The 14,378-nt window shown below is 32.8% G+C and overlaps 1 protein-coding gene across 2 annotated transcripts in view; it reads left to right on the forward strand.

Annotated features, from left to right (window-relative positions):
- Window positions 1-14,378, forward strand: part of KLHL1 (kelch like family member 1) — a 357,107-nt gene that overhangs the window by 158,025 nt on the left and 184,704 nt on the right. For both annotated transcript variants that reach the window (XM_035003252.1, XM_035003253.1), the window contains one exon: window positions 3,223-3,419. In XM_035003252.1, coding sequence (XP_034859143.1) covers window positions 3,223-3,419 — 197 coding nt within the window. The remainder of the gene's footprint in view (window positions 1-3,222; window positions 3,420-14,378) is intronic.

The following is a 14,378-nucleotide window of genomic DNA, read 5'->3' on the forward strand; positions in this document are numbered from 1 at the left end:
CTTTTTATTTCATATTTTTATTCTTATAAGTTTAGGTACACATTTCATAAATCATTTAGAATCTATAAAATACAGGTTTCTATAACCCGTAGAATACTTCATTATGGTGCTTACTATAATATCATACCCTAAAATCTATATCAATAGCTGCACTGACATAATTTATCTTAAAATCATTCGAGTTTGTATGAATCTTTCAACTTCAGATGAATATTTTGTTTGACATTATTATTGAATGATAACGTGAAATGTAAAAACCTCCAAGAATGGTATTGGCAATGTGTCCTCTGCTGAACTGACCTATGATACTCAATATTCTATTAGTTGATAATATCTGAGTAATAGGATCCTTGTGCATTTATCAAAACCTTGTATGTTTAAAAATAACTTTTATTATTGATAATGTCCCTCTTTTATATTAAAATTAAACTTTAGGTAGCTAATTTAATTGGAAATTAATACATAATAAAAAGTATTTTAATTTTGTTCTTATACACTGTTCCTTTCAATTTATTGTTTCCACTTTACCTGCTTTTTTCATTAAATCCCTTGCTACACTTGGAAGCATGCTTTAGATTCCTTTGCCGTCTTATTCTATCAGTGACACTCATAAATAAAATATAATACTCTTTAACTATTAAACATGTTAACTTATAGGTGAAATGTCATGTTTGAAAGCAATGTTATCCCCCACCCAACAGATTACTAATTATAAAGGAAAAAATACTTTAAAATGAAGAAGTCTTCATTTCTCCCTGTCCCCACTCATGTTCTCTCTCTCTCTCAAATAAATAAAGAAAATCTTTTAAAAAATTAAAAAAGAACTGAATGTGGTAAAGTTATATAAAGACAGAGCAGTAGAAATAAAATGAATCCATGATCAAAGAAAAAGAATGACATTATTAAAACTCAGGAATAAAAATTGATGTTTATTAATTAATTAAAAATTCTGTGAAATGAATAATTCCTATTGGTAGAAATTCTATTAAAAGTTATTTAAATTTTTAATAAGTCAAGGTTAAACAGTGTATAAGATATAGCAAAAAGTATCTATGAGTTTAAGGTAGATATGAAAATATAAATTGAATACAAATAATTCTCATGGAGAGAACTTCTAGAAGTAAAAATAAAATATTTCTAAAGTTTAACATATCGAGTTTAAACAAAATATTAAGTATACTGGAGAGAGAATTAGTGAATGGAATACATAAAGAAATTATAGATATGGAGAAGAGAATGATTTGATCCAATACATAGCCCTTAATAATAGTGTCTAAGAGAAAACTGAAGAAGCAAAAGTAAGGAGGAAGAATCATTTCCATAAAAATAGACAATACTTTTCCAGAATTTCCATATTTAGCAAGGTCAATAATTTCTGAGCAAAATTAATAAAAATAAATTTTCTAAAAACTCAAGTTCATTACTATTACTTTATATTATGCATTAATAAGACCCAAAAAAGTTGATTCTCTGAAATGATTAAGCAATCCACTGAAAAATAGGTTAATTTAACAAAATAAGGATGACAGAAGGCAAAACTAAAAAATCCATAGTATGAAAAATTTCCCATAATTTTAGATACACACTAACTAAAATAAAATTAAAACTACAATTTAGAATAGATTGGACTGCAAGAATCAATAAAACCAATAAACCAATAAAACTAAAAATGTATTTGCATACTGGAGTTTATTATTTAAGTATTATTAGTTTAAATATTGAATATTATTATTTGAAACTAGTACTTCTTGATGTAGATTCAGGTACCCAAGCTCCTTACTCTTTGTGCATCCTCCATCCACCAGGGTTTTATGTCATCTTTACTTTGCTGATAGGAGACAAAGAGAGCTTGGATGAAGCACATTCATGTCGTAAATGCCTTGGTGTGGTAGTAATACACAACCCTTTACTCATAGTCCATTGACAGGTATCCCGATATTAACATGTGGCCTGGCCCTGTGTTCAGGAAAATGAGTGAATCTATTTCTAGTGAAGGGTAGCTGTCTGTGCCACAAAAACTAAGATGGAATAAGCCATTTGTATGACTTAGAAATATTCACTCAATACTGAGTGACACATAGAAAATCTGAATGGGGAATAAACTTATTAAAGATGTGTTAAATTGCAGGGCACCTGGGTGGGTCAGTCATTAAGCATCTGCCTTCGGCTCAGGTCATGGTCCCAGGATCCTGGGATTGAGCACCGGGAAGACTGCTTCTCCCTCTCCCACTCCCCCTGCTTGTGTTCCCTCTCTCGCTGTGTCTCTCTCTGTCAAATAAATAAATAAAATCTTTAAAACAAGTGTATTAAATTGCTAAATAAAACCTAACCCCAAATAGTTAAGCCTGGAAACCTTCACGGGAATGTTTTACAAACATTACAGGAATAGCCCCATTCATTAATAAATTATTCCAGTAGTTAGATAAAAGAGGAAGCACTAAGAGATCTCAATTTTTTAGGTTAACTGATAAAAAAAAAAAGAAAAAATATAGAAAATTATAATCATGGGTATGGTGAGTTAAATACAATATTAGCAATCTACAATACATGTATTATATATGTATATAGATAATTATGTAAATTATCTATATACATATATTCATTATCCACACATAGATGCTTCATACTAATAAACACATGAATGTATTGTCAAAAACTTCATGAACCTTTGGTCTCCAAAGCTTGTAGACACGTTTTGTGAAACTTACTTTTTACTCTTCTTTTTTTCTTAATTCACAACAAAAGGAGCAAGCACAGTTCCTTCTGAAGTGGACACAGGTAATTAGTACGCACTAGATGATTTTGAACATTACATGAAGTAAGAAATGCAAGATGCTTAAAACAGTTGTTGGCTTTTAGTGAGTTATATTTATCTTGGTTATGGGTCTAGGTGCAGGTCATTTCTAGCAGATTGGCCTAATGTTTTAAATAATACAATGGGGGCGCCTGGGTAGCTCAGTTGGTTGAGCGACTGCCTTCGGCTCAGGTCATGATCCTGGAGTCCCTGGATCGAGTCCCGCATCGGGCTCCCTGCTTGGCGGGGAGTCTGCTTCTCCCTCTGACCCTCCCCCCTCTCATGTGCTCTCTCTCTCTCTCATTCTCTCTCTCTCAAATAAATAAAATCTTTAAATAAATAAACAAACAAACAAACAAACAAATAAATAAATAATACAATGGTACATGGTTTAAACAGTTTCGTAATTCTCTTCACCTACTGTTTAGGTTGCTTGGAATTAAAGGAAGACACCATTGAAAACCTTCTTGCTGCAGCGTGCCTTCTTCAGCTTCCCCAAGTGGTGGAAGTGTGTTGCCACTTCCTCATGAAGCTGTTGCACCCATCCAACTGTCTGGGGATCCGAGCCTTCGCAGACGCTCAAGGGTGTATTGAGTTAATGAAGGTAGCCCACAGCTATACAATGGTAAGAAGATTTAATATTTTAATCACAGAGGCAGAGCTGTGTTATCAGAGGTTAAAACAATTACTGTCTTTGCATCGAACGACTTCTTTCTGTTTAAAATGACTTCTACAAGCTTGGCACATTTCTATTACGGGGCACAATGTAGGATATAGTATTTTATAATAGCAAAGTAAAAAAAAAATAAAGCATATTCATAATGGACTTTATATCTACATTGCCTATAAATAGTAAAAAAAAACCATAAAGCAATTAAAGACTGTTTAAGATTTTAGAAGTTGTTTAAGTGAATCTTTCTCATTGCTCCTGGCGTATCTATCTTTTTATATCTACTTCCACAGCTACCCTTTTTTTTCCCTTTTCTTTCTAGAAAAGAGTGACCAGTCTGTGCCACAAAAAAACTTTTCTTTTGCCTTTTTTTCTTACAACCTTTTTACTATGGAATAAGTTGTTATCAACCAAAATTCAATGTTGAAGTCTTACCCACAATGTGTTAGTATGTGGAGATGGGGGCTTTGGGTTGTAATTCGGTTTGGATGAGGTCTTGAGGATGGGTCCCTCTTGATGAGATTAGTGCCCTTATATGGACACATACCAGAGAGTTTGCCTCTTCTCTCCACCTTGTGAGGACACAGTAAGAAGGCAGCCACCTGCAAGCCTCTAGAAGAGAGCCTTCACCAGGGACCCCAATCAGTCTACCCCTTCATCTTAGATTTCCCAGTCTCCTGAATAAGGGAAAGAGATTCCTGTTCCTTAAGCTACCCAATCAGTAGTATTGTGTTATAGCAGACTGAGCTCACTGATACATTTTCATCGTAGCACATTATGTTTGGTGTGACTTTGCCTATATGATTTGTGGATGAAAAAAATCATACTTACAGTATATATTATAAAGTATTTATTGGTAGAGTAAATATTGGATTTCAAAACTCCTGGAAACTTCTATAGTAAGTGAAAATATTTAGATGTTTAAACCAACCACTCTACATTTTTTTTTCTATAACTGACTTTCTGTACCATTTTAATGATGGGCTTAAATGGAGTGAATATCACTCGGTAGATATTCCAAAAATGATTTAAATCTATTTATTTTCTCTTTGATTTTTTTCTATATATACATAAGTATTTTAACAGCTTTATAGAGATGCCAAAAATCATTTGGATCGCACACTTTAAATGTGTGAACTTTGTGGTGTGGGATTTTTTTCATGTGATTTCCTTTCTAGAATAGAATAATCAGTTATAACAATTCATACAATATTTCATACCCTAGAAATAATCATCCTAAAAGCACTTAATCTAGTTTCTGGCATATAGTAAGTCCTATATAAAATGTTAGCCATTTTTCTTATTTTCATTATTAACATTATTAATGATTTGATTGTTATTATTGAAACAACCAATTGTAGAATATAGAACTTTCCCTTTCCAACTCAAGGGAAGAATTTATATGAGTTAAATCTCATTAAGCTTTATAGTTGCTACTTATTAAAAATTCTTATTTTAAGATTCAACATCTTTTCAGATCACTAATGACTGTCAGCCATTTAAAATCTTCTAATTGTTATTATTATACAGAATTTCAATACTATTTTATTTTTCTTCTTTAATCCTTTAAGCAGATTAGTAAATTAAATGAAAATAAACAATAAAAGGAGGGAGATATATGCTTTTTAATTCTATTGTCAAATTTTTCCTCTGAAATATTCCATGACAGGGCATAGTACTGCTACTGAAATTATATGAACCATGTAAAATCAATGTAAACAAATAGTTCATCAGCCAAAATATCAAAGTCCAACTGCAGTCATTTAATTATGCACATTTCATTACAGTTAGGAGTTCCTGGCTTAGCTAAGCCAAAGAACAATATGCCTCCATATCTAGAGGGATAATGGTCCCTTCTGGTCTAGTTTGAAATTATTAATTTAGTATTAAAGACATTTTTCCTGCAGCTGCTTGGACTGCTCTGCAATTTATCACACAACAATAACAATATTTTTTCTTTAGACATTTTAAAATGTATATTCTATAGTAAAATATATTTAAAACCGAAATATAAAAGAGTTCTAGTTAATATTCTTAACATTCTAAACAACTCTACTTTATTTTTGAGACTATGAATGGATTATGTGTTGTGTCATGTCTATTGAAAATTAAATGGTTTCAAATTCTTTTGGAAACATGAAGCTCCATCATTTTCAAGATGCTCACAGATTACCATTTTAGTGAAGAAAATTTACTGACCAGTTTTCTTCCTACACCACTATTTTCTCTCAGTTCTAACACTTTAAAATGACTGTTTTGCATCTGATGTTATAATTTTTCACCATATCTTTGCTTCTGATCCTTGTTTAATCACGCATGTGTCCTCATCTAATCTATTCAATCTGTGCTTTGAGAGCAAACTTATAATATTATCAGTTTTTTTTCTTTTTAACTGCTTTAATATAGCAAATCATCCCAGGTTTCCTGGTACATCTGGGACTAAATTCTTCATTGGCTCTTATTATTTATTTGCTTATTTTATAAGTAACACTTTTTTTTTTCTAATTTTTAATTTCCTTGCTAAAATTTTTAGATATGAACTTGACCTTGAATGGCTAGATCTTACTTTGCTAGTTGCCTGCGTCTTTCTATTTATATCCTTTGCTAACTTTCTTTTGGAAATTTCACCCAGTTATTTGGCTTCAGCTATTGATGTTGTGTGGATGATTTCAAAATCTATTCAGGAAGGTGACCCAACTTGGCAGTGGTTCATGTGCAAAATACCAGAAAATTTTGAATGAAGCTCAGTATTAGGTAGAAGTGTGAAACTAATTCTAAAACATTAATTTAAACTTTGGCTGCATGAATATATAAACAGCAACAAAATAATTGAAGGAAATAGTCCCCCCTCTATTATTAGTCAGAGTTCATTATGAGACCTGTGCTTAATTTTGGACATCATATTTTAAAGCATTAGAGAGTGACAAATAGAAACAGATGAGAATAACAAGAATAGCAAATATTTTATATTCATGTCATATGAAGGGACTTTGAAAGACATTTGGGTTCCTGTAGCTGAATAATATTATGGCAGGAAAAGAGTCATCTTCACATATTTGTTAGAATAGACTTCTGTCTAAAACAGTGTTGTGTAAATGTTTCTCATTCTGTTTTTCATTTTAGTAGTAGTCTTCTGTTCAAATTCAAGGTTATATGAAAGAATAATACTAAGGTTGATTTCCTTTTTGTGAAGATGAATGGGAAGTCCAGAAGTCTATGTCAGTCATCTGATCTTTCTTTCTCCGCTGGGTTCTCTATTTCTACTAATCATCCCTGCCACTTCCCTCCAAGGTCATCGGGCCTTTTGAGGAGACTCCTGGAACTGCATTTCCCAGAAATACTCTCTCCATTAGGTTCTCGGTTAGAGTTTGCCAATAACAAGCATCCATGTAGGGGATGGAAAGTGGAAGAGGTGAAGGGTACAACTTCACAAGCAGCCGAAAGCAGAAAAGTGGACGAATGGAAAATTGAAATAAATGCTTTGCAAGCCTTTGAAAGCGGTGTACTTCCCTGCTGGAGACTGAGACCTTCTGGAGGTTCTTGGGGAATGGAGTGCCTTTGCTGAGTGTTTTTGAGAACAATTCACATCGAACTGAAGGTTGAGACCATTAACATAAAGTTCCTGACCTTCACTTGCACCACCTGTCAATTCACTGTCCACAAATCTTTCTTGTATTGAACATAGAGTGGCTTGTTTTCCTAATCCAACACTTACCTCAAAAGAGCAGATTCACACTCCATATTTGGAGTCCTCCACACCTAGCTTCTAAACCACTCCCCTGGCATTTTTCCTCAAAAATTAATGGAATTGACTTCACCCCTCCTAAACACGTGCTGTGAATTCCCTTCACTTATACTTTACTCATGATATTTCTCTTGCCTGGAATCTCTGGTATCTAATTCTAAATAACCCCTCCGTTTCCAGTTTTAGTTCATCCATGCCTAAGAAATATCTTAAAACTTTTCATTGCATTCTTTCTCTCCTTTGAAATCTTAGTATTCCTCTATTTAGGATTATGTGGCATCATTATAAATTTCCTTATACAATTAATTACCTTTTTCTGTCTTTGTGACTGGTCATCACAACTCTATTGCAGAATCCTTTATGATAGAATAAGTATTCTCTGTGGAAATGCATTTTGTCCTGACAAAGTATCTAGTACATTGTAATATATTAACATATTTCCTTTGGATAGTCTTTTAAGATTGTGACTCTCAGCACTCATGAATTCAGTGATTCAAGAAGACCACACATGGTTTTCCTCTTTCTTTTCAGTCTTATTTCTTACCATTATTTTCCCTATTCACATAGTTCCAGCCACACCAATCTTTTTTTTTTTTTTAAGATTTTATTTATTTATTTGACAGAGAGAATGAGAGACAGAGAGCATGAGAGGGAAGAGGGTCAGAGGGAGAAGCAGACTCCCCGCCGAGCAGGGAGCCCGATGCGGGACTCGATCCCGGGACTCCAGGATCACGACCTGAGCCAAAGGCAGTCGCTTAACCAACTGAGCCACCCAGGCACCCCCAGCCACACCGATCTTACTGCTTTTTGACTACACCAAGCATCTCACCTGATGACCTTTGTGTTTGCTCTTTCTTCCCTCTGCCAGAAACACTCTTCTACCAAACATCTCTATACCCTTACACTGTTTCATATCCTTTAGAGTACTTATGAGTTTCTGGCTTTATATTTTTTTTATTTTGTCATTGTTTTGTTGCTTTCTTCTCTACCATTACTATGGCAGTTTCTTGGTAGCATTTTTTTAAACATCTGTACCTTAAGTGCATAGCATTTATTGTTGAGTGAAAGAGTAAGTGACTGTTGAATACCCTATACCAGGAACTATAGTAGGTGGCGCTGGAGATACAATGGTGACCAAAATAGACATAGATTGCCCTTAGAATAAAGATGAATATGTTGAATGCAAATAAATTACTACTATAAATGACAATTATATATATTCATAATATATTTGCATACATGTATTTATATGGTAACTATTCTAAAGGACTGTAAGATGCTGTGGAAGAGTAAAACAGCCTTATACTGAGTTGTAAAGGATGAGGCAGAATTCATCAGGGGAAAGTTGGCTAGAGAACGTTCATGATGAGCCAATGATCTGAGGTGGGAAGGAGCTTATTCTGTTTAAGGAAATTCAAGTGTGATGGGATGGTAGAGCAGAAAGGAAGAGAGGTGGATGATAAGGTTAAAGATTTAGGCCGAGCCAATTTTCCAAGGTTACTGAGAATTTGTTAAGGATTCAGGTTTTTATATTGAATATAATGGTATATCACTGAAAGTTTTTTGAGCAAGTAAAAGCCAAGATTTAATTTAAAGACTAGTTATCAGACTGACATGAGGAGGAGGCAAGTAGAGAGACTAAGAATAAAGGTTGGCACTTCACTAGAGGCCTATATGTATATTGGGTGAGTGAGAAAGAAAAGGAGAAACTGAGGTAACTCTAACTTCTGCCATTGTGTTTGATAGCAATGCTTTTCACTACTGGTGCTGGTGGTCAACAAGTTAAGTGTACCTAGTATATATCAGGTATTGTTCTAGGTGTTGAACATACTGAATTTAATCCTTTCAAAACCCCTGCAAAGTATGTGTAATACCCATTCCAAAAATGATAAAACTAAGAATCAGGGGTATTCAATAATTTACTGAAGAATAATATCAAGAACATGCTAGAAGAGGGATTTAAGCCTAGTGCTGTCTTACTGCAAATTAGGTGTTCCATCTAATATGCTAGTGATTATACAGTGATTACATTTTATCCATTATATCAAATCAGATTTCTGATGTCCAGAACACTTCAAAACATGGGTTACTTCAGACAAGTGGATTTTATAAACCTAAACCATAGATAAGAGCACAGAACTCCATGAACATTTTGTTCCTCAGTTTTTGTTTTTGTTTTGTTTTCATTTCCCTGTCCAGCGCACTCTCCTTTCTGCCCAGTGCCACAGCATGGCATGCAGCATTTCACCATGTTTAAGCTAGAGGCAGAAGCGTGGCAATAGGACTCATCAGGAGGCTACCATGTTCAATCAATAGGCTTGAAAGGTGGAAGTCTCAGAACTGAAGCATAAGCCTCTCCGAGTCAGTGTGAGAGTAGCTGCCCTGTCCGTCCCATACTCCAAAAATCCTATACATCATTCACTTGTCCTCCAGGGCCATTACAACAATGCCAGAGGAAAAGAATGAACTTTACATGCTTTCTGTTCATGGTTTTGAAATATCTGACATTTCTTATAGTTTCTAGCTAGCAGCATGCTCGTTTTTTTTTATCTTTACCAATAACCCTTCTAATAACCCATATATTAGAGTTTGTGTTGGGAGAATACTTGGAATTTAATTTTAAATTGCTTTGCGTTTCTACCATTAAAACAAAGTTCCTTTCATCCATAGTTTTCTCAGGACTATTATGTGATAAATTAGTAATAAAATTTGTGTTGAATGTTATCTTTTTTTATTATTATTCATTACATTGTGTTACTACTTTTCATTATCTTATATACATACATGGTCTGAGTAATGAGTTTAAGTTAATATACAATTGTCAAGTTAGAAAAAGGCAAAATTTGACTTTCAACATTTCTTTGTTAATTGAAGAAATGAAGGTTGAATACAATGAGTGGCTTGGATGACAACTGCCTCCAGAGTTGGATGATCACAAGAAGTAAGGAAGCATGTGGAAGCTTCCCTAGAAAGGAACTTCCTATTGTTTTTGTTTTTCTTTACTTCCTCTGTTCCTAAATTAAGCTTACAACTTTTTACAGGCAGTCATCCATGTTCTAATTCAGTCATTGGTACAATTCTAGTCTACTGGCTAGGATGAAGTTGATTTGAGTGGAGTTTTAAAAAATTGACTTTTGTGTTTAGTGTCATGTGCAAACAGGATATTCACATTACACTGAATAAACTGATAGAGATGTATAATAAATAGCAATATTATAACACATAATTATTCACTCGTGTGATTGCAGTTTGACTACACAGAACTTTGTAATTGTTAGGGCTCATAAAATAACCACAATTAAATATGCATTTATGACAATTTCAAAGACTAATTAAGCATAATCACAGAGTATGCAATGAAAATTATAAGCTTTTTAAGGGTCCATTTTAAATGCAGTCCAGTTCTTCTATTCAGATGCTCTTCAAATATGTTTCCTTTTTATGTTTTTGTTGTATCCAAACTGAAGATAATTCTATTTTAAGAAACTTATCCTTCCACTTTCTTGATGTTGATGATGTTGAAGATAATAATATTCATCTACTTGAAAAGTTTTCTATTCATTTAAAGATGGTGTCATTTGCATATTTTAATTTTATTTTCATTTGTCCTACTGAGCTATTTCTAAAACAAAGATATAGCAATAGCTGTATAAAATCACCACACACACACACACACACACACACAGAATCTACTATTAAAAATGTATTAGGTTTTCTTTATTGTCCAGCAGATATAAATGGCTGTGTAGTTACTGTTGTCTTGAGTTGATGCTATAGCAACAGAACTAACAAAGTATCAAGAAGGAATTAATGGAAGGAATTAATGTTGCAAAATATCCTGTAAGCACACATATAAAAGATTTTCATAGTAATTTGTGAGTAGTCCCCAAGTGTTTAATTATTTCAATCACTTAATCTATAGAATTCCCTTCTGTAACAAGTAATATTACTATATTATTAAAATAGTCCTGAAAGGGCTTCTTATGTGATGTCAGGAGAAAGGAAAGCCAGAAATTTTTTGGCTACAGTGTCCTTTTCAGTTTGCAAAGCACAAGAACAAGTTCTTCAACAAATGAAATCAGTGATATGCTTTTGATCAAGTATTCTGCTTCTCCCTTTCTCTCTGCTCCGCCCCCTGCTCGTTCTCTCTCTCATATAAATAAATAAAATCTTAAAAAAATAATTTGCATCTCATTAACTCATGTAAAATATTTGTATTTATATTTTCTGATGAGGTAATGAATCACATATTATGAAACTAATTTCTTTTTATGCTTCTCTTTTAGATTTTTCTTTTATTGTCAGTTTTCAGTTAAGGACTATACTTGTGCTTAAAGATCTTTGACAGTAATTTTTTAAAGAGGAATAAAAGGTAGAGGGATTGATTATAGTTCACAAGAAACATGATACATCCATCTTTGCTTGAAGAGAAACAGTCTGCCCTTTGTATGTAGGGCAGAGTTGAGATGGGGCAGATCATTTCCTTAAAGGAATGCTTTTAGAAATGTACTGTACAACCAGACAAAATTTAAGGAAAAAATAACTTCTTATAGATTAGCAGGTATTTCCCCGCAGGCCCCAAGTTACTCTAAATACGTAATATTTTAATGCACAGAGCTGGGGGTGCCTGGGTGGCTCAGTCGATTAAGCCTCTGCCTTCTGCTTAGGTCATGATCCTAGAGTTCTGGGGTGGAGCCTGGAGTCGAGCTCCCTGCTCCATGGAGAAGCTATTTCTCTCCTACTGCTGCTCCCCCCGTTTGTGTCTCTCTCTCTTTCTAATGTAAATAAATAAATAAATAAATAAATAAATAAATAAATAAATATTTAAAAAATACTATGCACAGAGCTAGATTACGTGTTCCACAAGGTAACAAACTGCATCTGACTTGTTCACTTCTGTATTCTTAGTTCTTAATATATAACACCTTTCTCATTTTATTTATTTTTATTTTTTAAAGATTTTATTTTTAAGCAATATCTATACCCAATATGGGGCTCAAAATTACAATCCCAAGATCAAGAGTTGCATGCTCTACCAACTGAGCCAACCAGGCACCCCACACCTTTCTCATTTAGGTACAGGAATATGATATTTGAAAAAAGAATAAATGAATAAATAATTTCAAATATTAATAATTTTAAATATGCTGTTATAAATTTTATTGACTTAAATGAAATCTAATGAATATTAATAATTTGGAGTGAAATATATTATCCCTATTCCACAATAATTAAAAATATTTATATTGTTCCCAATTTTACTTTTCATACCTCTTTATTAAAATATATTTGTAAATATATACATACAGGATACATCCATGATCTTTAAAGTTCTTTAGCTTTTTTTTATCAGTTATTTAAAAACTGTTCAACAGGTAACATACACCATGTATGATGTGTGTATGTTTTTAAGTTTTTAGTGGATTCATTTCATAATCAAGATGTATATTTAATATTTTTGAGTATTTCTTTTTTTTTAAAGATTTTTATGTATTTTTATTTAGACAGAGAGAGCATGCAAGCAGGGGGAGGGGCAGAGGGGGAGGTAGAGAGAGAATACTCAAGTAGACTCTCCGCTGAGAACCCCACTTGGAGCTCCATCTCATGACCCTGAGATCATGACCTGAGCCAAAATCAAGAGTCAGATACTCACCAACTGAGCCACACAGGGGCCCCCAAACTGATTTTACATAAGAATAACTTTCATTTGAAATACTCAAAAATATTAGTAAGATTGAGCCCTGAATCATGCTCTGGCCTGGGTCTGGAACCTGCTGAAGATTGTCTGTCTTCCCATCTCCATCTGCTCCTCCCCCCTGCTCACAATCTCTAAAAAAAATAAAAAATAATAATAATAATAAATAAAAAAAATAAAATCAGTTTTTATTGAAGGTCACTATGCTATCAAGGTATAAATATGTAAAATAAATATAAAATGTTTTGTTCAACACAAAGGGCACATACAAAAAAATTAATAGTAGGGCAAATGTATCCTATTTTCATATATGATTGCAGATCATATAGAACAGCACATCATAATTAAAAGTCACTGGATAATAGTAAGCAGAAATCAGAAAGTTCTGAAGAATGGAATTCAGATCCTGACTTCAATAAGTAAATTCAATAAACAATACATTTTAGGGGGTGGGCTTTATCCCAATAACCACTTATAACTATTCTTTTCTCTTTTTATGTAAGGTGATATTTATTTGAGCAACATAAAAAAAGATATTTTAATGATATTAGAGTTATAAAATTTACAATCAGTGAAAAGGTTTTCTTCAAAATAATGAAGAGTTGACTTTCAAAGCAAAATGGACTATTTCATTGATACTAAATCTAAGCAGATTTATTAAAGTCCGAATAAAGTTTCCAACCAGATGTTATACTATTCTAAGCAATTGTTAAAGGCAATTTGCATTTTAATTGGATCTAAAGTTAAAAGAACATGAAAAGATTTCCAAAGATATGGATAGAGATGGGATTCAGTTTCTTCTCCAGTGTTTTTTTTTTTTTTTGAAAGGAAAATAAGCTGATTATTAATTATAAATTAGTGTTGCTATTTTTACTTCTGGTAATGGATAGGAATAAATGAGGATAACGAAATGATGAGGAGACAGGATAGCATAAAATGTAGAAGATACTTTTCAAATAAATATATTGCAATTGAACTAGAAGAAAATTGATGAAGTTAAAATTAGGTTTTATTATATATAGTTGCTGATTAAGACATATATGCATAAATTTACATGCACAAATAGACATCTTTAGGAACACTGACTGCATATATTAATCCAGAAGAAAGGTTAGATTTTTAAGTAGTAAACTCTATAACCCTAGTTTACATTATTTTGAAAATCTTCACTTTCCACAGATCATATACATATGTATTTATATTATGATCATCATTATCATATTAACTTTTACATCTTAAACTTTTATAAATTTAACACACAACTAGAAAAGGCATAAATAAAATATAGACAACAATTAGGACATCATCTTCATTAGTAAAGTTGGTTTTGTCCTATGTTCTGACAGTAATACACTTTTCTCCTCTTTGGCAAGTGCATTTTTCTCAATTATTCAGAAGGATTATGGGGAAGGATGTTATTAAATACTGAAAGCTTGAAAATCCCAACTTTTCTCAAAAACTCTAAAGCTTGGTT

This window comes from Mirounga leonina, unplaced genomic scaffold (genome assembly GCF_011800145.1).
Source record: "Mirounga leonina isolate KUSES-001 unplaced genomic scaffold, KU_Mleo_1.0 Mir_127, whole genome shotgun sequence".
Classification (NCBI taxonomy): Eukaryota; Metazoa; Chordata; class Mammalia; order Carnivora; family Phocidae; genus Mirounga; species Mirounga leonina.